This window comes from Nanorana parkeri, unplaced genomic scaffold (assembly GCF_000935625.1).
Source record: "Nanorana parkeri isolate BGI_ZX_2015 unplaced genomic scaffold, ASM93562v1 scaffold790, whole genome shotgun sequence".
Lineage (NCBI taxonomy): Eukaryota > Metazoa > Chordata > Amphibia > Anura > Dicroglossidae > Nanorana > Nanorana parkeri.
In genome coordinates, this window is record NW_017307058.1 from 111,669 (window position 1) to 123,009 (window position 11,341).

The following is an 11,341-nucleotide window of genomic DNA, read 5'->3' on the forward strand; positions in this document are numbered from 1 at the left end:
ATTGAGCTATTTGCATACTGCAAGATAATTGTGATTTCTCAGCTGTATAAGAGTTAAATTCACCTGACTAGGTCTTATCAGGTGAATCTTCTGTTGTTGCAGTGAACACTTGCAGTTTTATTATTTAAAGGAATAGCACCCTTTTTTGGTTTGGAATTCCTTAGCTAGTGTTAGCTTAGGGAACAGTAAACATTATAGGGTAGAGGTAGGTTAGGCATCCGATGGCCGCTTAGACAGTTAGAGGCCCGGTTGTATTGATAGCCTAGAATTAGAACAGGGACCAAGAGATAGAATAGACAGGTCTGTTTTACTTTATAAGTGACGCATTCCAGATGGTCTCCTCAAGAAGTGCATTCATCTGCTGCTGCTCCAGCATTGCATCTTCTCAAGCTGGATTGGACTCTGCCTTAAATATAAGGACTATGCTGCAATCCACATTTGGAGGTATCCAAATAAAGTGACTGTGTGTGTATGTGTATATATATATATATATATATATCTCCATCTATTTATTTAATTTAAGCATCCGTATTTATCCATAAGCGCAGATTATACATATTTCACATTTACCACTGCTGACCACCTACTATGTCCATCTGTTTTACTGATTTAAAAAGGTGTATTCTGCATAAGTGTAATTCTTAATGTTTTGGTTATTTAAACTATTTGACTCCACAACTGCAATTTTCCTCCCTCTCCCCCTTTGTGTTCTTTCCACAAGTCCTGGCCCAACTAGAAAGGTGACGTTATAAAAGGTTTCTTGTGTTGTACTCTTTATTTGATGGTCATCATGGTGTACTGTAACGTCATGTGGATGAACACTATCCCAGTCTAAGGCTATGTGATACAAGCATTTCTGGCTGCTCCAAAAGGTGAATCACCTGAGAATCTGTTGTTGACAAGGCGCGATCTTCCTAAGGAACTTGTAAAACATGAGGTCCCGACTCTTCAGGTCACTCTTCTCATATTTCTCACCCTGGCCTTTCAGCTCACAGCTGCAGAATGAGAATAAACACATTTTTTTAAGAACTGCTATACGAGATAATGATGTCAAAATACAGTTTGTGTATCCAATGATAACACTGCCACAAAACTGCAGAATATTTGAACATAACGAAAACTGCTTAAAGCGATGGACAGGGGACAGAATATCAGAACTGAACAAAACTGAATCCCATTTTTACATATCATGCAGTGTGCTAGAAACCATACGCTGTCAATCACAATCAATGGATTTAGTCAAGTTTCCTGGACTGCTGCTCATTGCCGACATGAGACCCCGTTCACACCGGAGCAGTTCGGCCGTTTTGCCGCGCTGATCAGTGTGGTTTCCATACAGGTTTTAATGGAACCGCACTCATCAGTGCGGTTCTGGGGGGTTTTAATAGTGTTTTAGCGCTAAAATAAAAACACAATTAAAAACTCCCAAAACCTCCAATTGCGAGATCAGCGTAGTAACCGTGCTGATCCGCAACCGCCCTGGTGTGAATGGGCTCTAAAGCAGGTTTTTGAATTAGATGGAATAAGTTCACCATCTGTGAGAATTTTCCTGATATCATGTTAATGTCCTTCAAAAGTTGAACTTTAGGGCTGCAGCCAACAATTATTTTCATAAAATCGATTAGTTGGCTGATTATTTTTTGCTCCATAAGACGCACTCCCCCCCCCCCAAAAGGAGGGGGAAAATGTCCCTGCGTCTTATGGAGCAAATATCTATCACCCGACGCCCGGGAGTTTTGGGCACCGGGCGAGTAGTTTTGTTTTGTACATTTAGCCCTGCTCCTGACAAGCAGAGCTGGGTGTACAGTAGGAGCCGCCGCTCGTTTAATACAAGTGATCTAATTAGATCACTTGTATTAAAATCGAGCGGCGGCGATCGTGTCCGCCCCCCGTCGTGGTTTTTGGGGTCCCCCGCTCCTCTAGGGGACCGTGACATAGGAGCTCACCATAGAGCCCCTTGAGCAGACGAAGAACGTCGTTCTTAGTCTGCTCTGTGTGATTACCGAGACTGTGGCGCTGTAATCACAGCGCCACCTGTCTCAGTGGTCACTAACTGCAGCTTCTGTGACAGAATTTCTGTCACAGAATCCCTGCGTCCTATCGTTCGGAGCGTCTTATAGAGCGCAACATACGGTAATTGATTGGTTGCATAAAAAAAACAACAACAAAAAAAAACTCTCGAATAGTTGTCAACTATTCTCAATCGATTATTATCGATTTAATACAATTAGCTGTTGCAGCCCTAGTGAACTTCTGACTTGACAAGGTCTGATCTCTTCTGTCAGCTCTACTCTACCTGAGGAGTACCAAATGTAAGCATTACCTGCAGGAAGAAACCTAAATGTAAGCTAACCATTGAAGTTAGTCATCCAATCTAGCGGCTTTCTGTTGGACTGACAACAATCTCATTGCTGTGGGCCCTATACATGATCTCATTTGGGAAGAAAACTCAAATGGGCATGTTCGAAAACCTGTTCATTCTGCCAGTTATAAACCCTCATCAGCTTCCCACTCCATACCAATGAACATAATGCTTGATCTGAGCTGAGCTGTCAAATTAAGGTGAGTGCTAGATGGTGCCTGCATGTAAAACTACCCTCTGAAATCATTGGGCACCTTCACAGACAATTTGGACTCACATAAGTTAGCCAAACTCAGTCAGACTGCCAGATCAAAACACATTTATCAATAACTATGTAGTATGGTCTACTTAGGGTATAGAAAGTCCATGAACATAGAGACTCCTATGCCAAACAAGGATATGTAACAAGGGACAGTATGAGAAGCACACTTTGATAAGCATACCTCCATTCCACCCATGACCAACCTAGAGTAATGTTCCAAACAGGTTCTTATGAATGCGCAGAAGCTCCCACAAGCTGCTGTCACTCAATAGGAGAGGAGGATTCCCACAAGATTGTCGGGACGGTTTCTCAGCACAGAGCTTACCCCCGCCCACAGTATATTACACTGAATTGTAGGTCCCTTCTTTCGAAGGACCTTGCATCCTTGTGCACGTTTTTGTGTGCTGTGTTTTCACGGTTGCACTTTTTTTGTTCACAGGGGGAACTTTTTATGCATGTCCACGGGCTTCGGAAAAAAAAAAAAGAACCCATCAAGATGCTATAGATGATATGCTTAGCCTCTCAATTTGTCCTGATGGCAAAACCGTAGAAAGTGATGGAAAACCAAAGATTTTACAACTGTCACTGGAACAGCAGGAGAGGCAAAACATTTTCCAATGGGGACACCCGTTCTGGTAACAACTGTCTAAATCAAAATTTCCACTCACTTTCTGTTATGTGTACAAGACAGGAATGAAGAGAAATCGCCCAAACAGGAAAAAGGCAGCATAAAAAAAACCATTAGGAATTGTAACTGTTCCCTTCGCTATCCTAAACTTTAAAAATAAATAATAAAAAATAATTTATAAAAACTTTTTTTAAAGTTTTTTTAAAGTATACATATTCAGGAGATTTTGAAGTTTAAATGTTCAAAAATGTATGTTCACCTCTCTAACTCTTCCACAGAGGATGCCTCTCGCCGCTCATATTCCTGTAGAAGCCGGCGAGCGTGATCAAGATCCGTGTCCCATTCACACTCTTTCTCGTCTACCACTGCTATATAATAACACCGAAAGATGTCACCGGAGTCACTAGACTGTACGGTCTCAGACGCATCAGTAAGTGAAAGGTTCTGGAGCTGAGATGTCCAGTCTGTGGTTGGGATTTCTGCAGGGCAGCTTGTGCTATGTGATACTGCAGGTGCCATTATCAGAGATTCAGCATCATTGTCATCCATTCCCCAGTTATCAGCATCGTCACACCATTCTGTAGTGGCCATCTTGTTTTCCTGAATAGAGAAAACCAGCTGTAACTGTAGAAGCCATACAGCATAAAACATATAACACAACGGTAAAGAAAAAAGAGCTCCTGAATACCTGCTGTGAAGAGGCCTCTGTGATTTGTGGCTTATGTCCTTCAAGGCTCTGGGATCGTAATGCCACCCAGCTACTCGCAAGATAGAGAGATGAGAGATAGAAAAATAACAGCACAAAAAAAAGAGAGCGTGAAAAAAGAGAGCGTGAAAAAAAAAGAGAGCGTGGAAAAAAAAAGAGAGCGTGGAAAAAAAAAGAGAGCGTGGAAAAAAGAGCGTGAAAAAAAGAGCGAGAGCATGAGATAGGGCAAGAACAAGAGAGAGACAAGGTAAGAGATAGAGGGAGCAAGAAAACAAGATGGAGTGTGAGAAAAAGGAGGAAGCAAGAGAGGGAGCGTGAGATAAAGCGAGGAAGCGCAAGAGGAAACGAAAGAAGGCATGAAAAAAAGGAGAGGAAGCATGAGAGAAAGCAAGGGAGTGCAAACGAAAGTGAGGGAGGGCAAGAAAAAGAGAGGAAGCACAAGAGAAAGTGAGGTAGTGCAAGATGAAGCAAGAGAGCGCAAGGAAAAGAGAGGGACCACGGGAGAAAGCGAGGGGGGACACAAGCCATAGAGAAGGAGAGAGAGAAAAAGAGGACGAGAAACAGTGTGAGAGAAAGAGAGGGCAAGAGAAAAAAAAAAAATTGTTATATATTGCTTGACCTTTTGTATTTTACAAATAATACAACACAGAGGTCCCAGGAGATGCACCATAGGAGATAAAAAAAGTGACAACTGTTTCATTTGCACACAATGGGGAGAACTCTTCCATTTGTCTAAATGGAGACCCATATAAGAGGGTACCCCTTTTCATCGGTAGAACAAAGCCCGTTCATGTGCCTTGTTATCTACATTGTAAGCACAGAATATAAAAAAGGTGCCAATGTAGACCATCATGTAAAGTTTTTAATTCAAAAAGATCAGAAATTCTATGAAAATCAGCCAGCATTTGTAGTGAACATTACCATCATGATACTGAATTGTTTTCAAGGTGATCACATTCACATATATAGAACATAAAATACTTGTATATTTGTAGCTGGGCAGTGCAGTGACTAAGAGATGAGCACTCATGTCCTGCTCTGTGTAACCGACCAGCATTCACTCAAAACTGAGGCATGCGTTTTTGCTGGATTTACACTTTAACATAAAGCAGAGTGTGCTGAGTGTATAACTAATTATTTATTTTGCTTTTCTTCTTCACAATTAAAATGCAGCTAACGAGCATTCTAGCACCTGACACTTGAAAATATGTCCGTGCCCATTACAGATTGTTTAATTCTATTCAGCCATAAATTGACATGCCACAAAAAAAAAAAAAAAAACTTTTACACTGCCAATAAAACTCAAGTTTATCTACACATTTCTGGACAAAAACATAAAAAACACTACCAAAAAAAATTATTAAAACCCTAATATGTAAAAATCCTAATATGTAAAAACACTACAAAAAAATTTGGAAACACACTACAAAAATCAAGATGGTAAAGAAGTTTTACAAAAATGAATACGGCAGGGAGGACAGCTTGCTTTTAAAGGTTTAATTGTCCCACTTACAGAAATTCGTTTTCAAAGAGTATTACCTTTCAGGTTTTCCCCAGCAGGACTTCCTTCTGCATGCAAACACATGGATGACACGATGGAAATGAGAGCCCTCCAGGGGACAATATACCTGCACAACATGGCACAGGGATCCAGAGCACAGAGGACAAGCAGGAAAACAGAGGGTCACCTGTGGAGGTGGATCCTATCAAAGAAAAAAAAAATGGCAAACGTCATAATAAATACGTTATTTAATCCCTTTTACTAAATAATAGTTTTCCCAGACATTTTTTGGACAGGAAACAATGTACCTTCAACCGGAACAATGTATGAAGGCTGACAGTTTTACAAACTTAAGTAGATCTGAAGTCAAGACGTATTTTCTTTTTTTTATAGCTACAACAGAGTAAAGTGGAAATTTTGAGATGGCAAGAGCTGTCAGGGGCTTTAATGCTTTATCCCCAAAAAAGTTTAGATGGATTTTAGGTTAAAAGGAGATGTCCACATTTGACCATTGCATCCATCTTCTCAAGATAGCTATACAGTAGAAATAGGATATGTTCGACTCTCCAGCTGTGGTGAAACTACAAATCCCATTAAGCATTGCAAGACTGACAGTCACAGGCATGACTCCCAGAGGCAGGTGCATGACGGGATTTAAAATTTCACCACAGCTGGAGGGCTGAAGTTTGCCAACCCCTTTCACAGAAGAACATCCATACTCCCTGTTAAAAGAAACCGGTCATGAGGGAAACATGGAGGCTACCACTGCCGACCTTGCCTTTTAGAACTGCTTGTTGCCGGACCGTCATTCTGACCCTCTTCCTTCAGTACTTGAGTCATCCTGGAAATAGTATGCAGCTGTTACCTTCCGACTTTCCTGACTAGTACTTGCTCCAAGTCAGTAATTCAGAATGAAGCCGGAAGGTCTACTTTGTCAACTGCAGTGGCCCACATGAACCTTGAATGACATGACCAAGGTAAGGGACAGTAGAGTTTGGAGATTCAGTACCATTCAACTAACCTAAAATGGATTTCTTTCCACGGTCGTGGACAGACAGACACAGTAGTGTGTTTACACTGCGCAGACAGCTCTCTTATGCAAAAGAGACTCACACGCCAAACATAGGAGCACCACACGCCAAGATTGGAGGCCAAAATATCTTTTTTTTTGTGAACTAAAAACACATAAAAGTTATCCAACACGTTTTCACCTCTAAGTTGCCCTTTTTATCGGGCTTGCAGTATTTCTTGTTAAAACTGAATTTTGGATTATTGGGTATGTGCTCCTATTTGCCAACAGCAACCCTCCGCAGCAGTTGGTTGTTGCAGCCCCCAATGAAGGTGGCAGCTTTGTTTAAAGGCAATGGATCACCTTTGTGATTTTTGGTGGACTATTTTAGTGCATGATGATACTTAGGACTTAACTTTGGCACATGGTGCATTTAATTCCAATGAGATGCAAAGCAGAAGGCTGAGCAACATTTTTATTAACCCTTGTACTGGTGCTACCCCCACACTGCAAGGGTTAACTGCTCGTTTCGGTCTAGGTAGGGACTATCAAAAAATTTAAAATGTATGCTCGCCTGATTCTCAGAGACGGCTTGCTCTTAGACTGGACCACTGCAGTGGTCAAAAGATCCTCGAGGTCCCTGTGTATTGAACGTGAGGATGCCAGGGACATACCATTGCTGCAGAGTAGGAGCAGAGAGGCGGGAGGGAGTTCATGCGAGTATGTCTTTTTCATTTTAGTCCCTAGACTAAAACAAGTACTTAGCACTTGCAGTGCAGGGGTAGCATCACTGCAAGGTTTCATAAAAACTTTTCCCAGAGTTGTTCTTTATTCCTTGCTCGGCAAAGATTTAATCCTTGTATTGCTTCCCCAAAGCTAAAATAAAATACTTTGCTTGAAAACCTTGACTTCTGATAAATCTAGCTACCGTATATACTCAAGTATAAGACGTCCCGAATATAAGCCGAGGTACCTAATTTTAGCAAAAAAAACTGGGAAAAAGTATTGACCCGAATAATGCTGACTAAATCACGCACAATGAAGCTTCTCCTTAATGTATAACAGTTTTAGTTTCCTGCAGAATCAGCTGCTCCCCTGAGCACTGGCTCTGATATCCTAAGTTCCTATGGTGCCTCCCTTGTGTGTGCTAGTAAGCTGTGTCTCTCTTCGCAAACACACAGGCGCAGCAAGGCAACACATTCCCCTACCCCCTGCTCCTCTTGCCCCCCCCTTCTCCAAGCTAGTAGATGGACAGCTTCTGGAGATGATTTTGTCCCTTGTGATCTTGTACTGGACAGGAAGGTCAGGGTAGTCGAGCAGAAAGAGTTGGAGCTGTTTGTAAAACATAACGAACTGCTTGGACAAAAATGTAAAGAAATACTTTGCTGGGCAGTAAGTATTTTTTCATCTGGATTCATTATTGAAAAACAGTTTAAGAGTTTAACACTATTTTAAATAGTAACAGAACTGGCGCACTCATTGCCACTTGTAGAAGTAGTAGGCGCCAAAAATACAGATGGCAAATGTCATATTTTACAAACATCAGCCAAGTGGCTCCTAAAAGGGTAAGGCCTCATTCACACGAGAAAAGGTGCTGCGTGTGATTAGTACACAGCCCCTGTCCAACTCTATGGGACTACGTGGCCATACACCACCTCAAGTGCAGGTGCGTGCCGGTGTCCCGGCTCGGACGCAGACAGGATCCATCCTTTTAGCGTACGAGTACGCTCACCTGCACCAACGTGCAGGGCGCGTGAGCGTAGGGCGGCGTACTCCCATAGAGAAGGACAGGGGCCGCGTACTAAATCACACACGGCACCTGTCCTTCCCGGGAGCAGCCCAAAATGGCCGTGCACGCAGCACGGAGCTGTACGTGCCGGCCGTTTCTGGTGTGAATGAGGCCTAAAAGTCAGATTACAAGAAGTGGCTCCTTTCATTTTACCAGCCGATTCATTCTAATGTTTTATAGAAAAACTGAACTCACCGGCAGCCCACCTATCTTGCTCACATCCCATGAGGAAGCCGTATCAGGTTCTAACGCTGCATCTTTAAATCCCAGGAGGACCCTCTGTTCACCGGAGAGCGCCATCACTTCAGACGGCAACTAAGCCACAATTGCCGATAATCGGTGCCATTATTAGCCGAAAAACAGAAATCACACTGCAGGGAAATGAAATAATCATGAGATGACCAAAGCAGCAGCAATAGCATGCAGATATACAGCATGCAACCTTGGCACTTCAGCTACGGTGAAACTACAAATGCCATCATGCTTCTGGGGGTCATATGCGTGCCTGTCAGATTGCAATAAATAATGGGACTTGTAGTTCCACAACAGCTGGAGTGCCAAGGTTGCCTACCCCTGTACTAAAACAATAGTATAATGTTGCAGTGCACAATATGCAAACTCAGATTAGTTTAAGGCCTTGTTCACACCAAATGCAGACCAGATCTGCATGAGTTTCTGCACACGCACTGCAGTGGGTTGTGCCGCGTTTTTGCCGCGTTCTTGATGCTTTCCGGGCCATTTTTGGTTAAAAAACAATTTTAGATTTTTTTTTTAAATGGGCTTTCAGTGCGTTCCAGGGCGTTTGCATGCATTTTTGATGTATTTGCATGCGTTCCAGAGCCGGTAAAATAGGGCCTGCTGCAGTTTTTGTACATGCTCTGGAACTGAACGCTGCGGTGTGAACTAGAGCCCAAAATACCATTGGAATACATTGGACGCAGTTTTGATTCGTTCTAACTGCTATGCTTTGCTCCAGGAACGCGTTTGGTGTGAACAAGGCCGTCAACAGTTCTAATAAAAACTGACGTGATCCCGTCTTTTATATTTACCAAAAAAATGGGAAACAAAAAATATTTCATAACGTAGCCAAAATTTTTACATTTTTGGTAAATTTTTCTATATATAGTAAAAAATAAAAAACCCCAGTGGTAATTAAATACTAGGGATACAACGATACTGGGGTTTTTTTCGGTATTCGCCAATACCGAAAATCCCATTAAGGAAGCCAGGCGGCGTGTAATGACTCGACACCTGGCTTCCCGATTAGCATGGAAGCCGCCTCCATGCTTCCTCATCACCAAGTGACGAGGAAGTATGGAGCCAGCTTTCTGGCCAACGCACTGTGTAATGGCTCATTGCCTGGCTTCCTGATTGGTCGAAGCTGGGCAACTGGCCAATCAGGAAGCCGGGCAACAAGTCATTACAAGGCGCCCAGCTTCCTGATTGGCTGGGAAGCCGCATTACAAGGTCACATGGGAACGTGAAGCCGGCTTTCTGGCCAATAAGAAAGCCAGCGGCGGGTAATGAAATCGCCATCCAGCATCCTGATTGCCCGGCTTCCCGACCAATCAGGAAGCTAGGCGGCAAGTCATTATATGCTTCCCGGCTTCCTGATTGGCCAGGGATCAGACTCCATGCTCCCTCGTCACCGAGTGACGAGGGAACATGGAGCCGGCCTCCCAGAGAATCAGAAAGCCAGGCAGTGTGTAATGACTTGCTGCACGGCTTCCTGATACTGGAAGCTCAGGTATTGGAGCATTTGGGCAAGTACAACTGATCAGGTTGGGAGGGGGATGTGACACAGATCCCTAGTGACAACGCCATGTTCCCATTAACCAATTGTGCTCCTGCCAAGCCGATTCCCACCACACTGGCATGTTAAACTTTTGTCACGATCACAAAACTTGTCCTGAGAAATCACATGCAGAAGTTGCTGGTAGTGTTGTGTGGGGGCTTGGTGCAAACCCAGTTTATCCGAGTACCCCCAAATCCCACGCAAGTATGACTGACACCCTCCCTTCCAGGCCCAAACTGTTGCAGCAGGGAGTAGGGACATTCCTTGCTCCTTTGTGCAGGGAAGGTACCCTGCTGCAACTGATTCTAGAATGCATGAATGTAGACTGTAAATGACTACAAAAAGTCTGCAGGAGATCGGCAGTGCTGAGATTTAATAAAGGATAAACAAAAAATGTACACACTATTTTTTTTTTTTAAATGACAAATGTTACACAGTGCTTGAGCTAAATGTCATACCATTTACATCTACTGTAAAGCCCCATAGCGGCCACATGACAAGTAAAATCTGACTTTTACCCTTTCAGGAGCTCCATAGACTGGTTACCTGAACTTGTTAATCTCTTTATAAGACCCAGCTTCCATCTAACACGACTCCTCTGCAGGCCTCATCCTGAACATGTGCAGTGTGTAGCGCCTCACACAAACTTCTCAACGTCAACCTAACTTTTCTCCACTGCCAGCAAAGATCACGTGATAAGAGCCGCGCTGACAGCTCCTTCTTTATTGATACAAAACTGGCCAATCCGGTTTCTCACCTTGGGACCAATCAGCGACTAGTATCCTTTTCCTGCTCTTCACACGCGCTGGGCTCGGTGAGTTAGTAACCCTTTCCTTGCTGCTCTTTAGGCGGAAGGATACGCTCAGCGCAGGCAGAACAATGTGAGCCCGCCTTATGTATACATCCGACATTATAGTCTGAGGTGGCATTGAGCAGCCTTTCATTTATACTTCTGTCACAACAGTGATGAAAAAGTAATAATAATGAGTTATATAATAGCTGTGTACTATTTTAACCCCTTAAAGACCAGGGTGTTTAGCCCCCTTCGTGTCCAGGTCATGTTTTAGTAATCAGCGCTGAGGTACTTTGACTGACATTTATTACGTCATGCAATGCTGTACTGAAATTTATTTTATACCATTTTTTAGGGACACATAGAGCTTTCTTTTGGTGGGGTTTTTATTTTTTACTATATAACGAAAAAAAGTACCAAATAAAAAGCTTTTCGCTACAATGGTATGAAACATTTATTACCCAATTTTTTTGGTAAAATATAAAAGACAAGGTCA

The 11,341-nt window shown here is 42.9% G+C and overlaps 1 protein-coding gene across 2 annotated transcripts in view; it reads right to left on the bottom strand.

Moving 5' to 3' along the window:
* PDCD2L (programmed cell death 2 like) overlaps positions 1–8,589 on the bottom strand; it is a 13,201-nt gene extending 4,612 nt beyond the window's left edge. The window contains exons 1-5 of one of the 2 annotated variants that reach the window (XM_018564868.1): positions 8,453–8,589; positions 5,498–5,661; positions 3,941–4,010; positions 3,512–3,852; positions 882–995 (exon numbers count right to left, since the gene is read on the bottom strand). In XM_018564868.1, the coding sequence (XP_018420370.1) occupies positions 882–995; positions 3,512–3,852; positions 3,941–4,010; positions 5,498–5,661; positions 8,453–8,557 (794 nt within the window). In that variant the 5' untranslated portion in view covers positions 8,558–8,589. Of the gene's footprint in view, positions 1–881; positions 996–3,511; positions 3,877–3,940; positions 4,011–5,497; positions 5,662–8,452 lie in introns of both variants that reach the window. The other variant, XM_018564867.1, reaches the window with a different exon arrangement.
* Between the last annotated feature and the right edge of the window lie 2,752 nt (positions 8,590–11,341).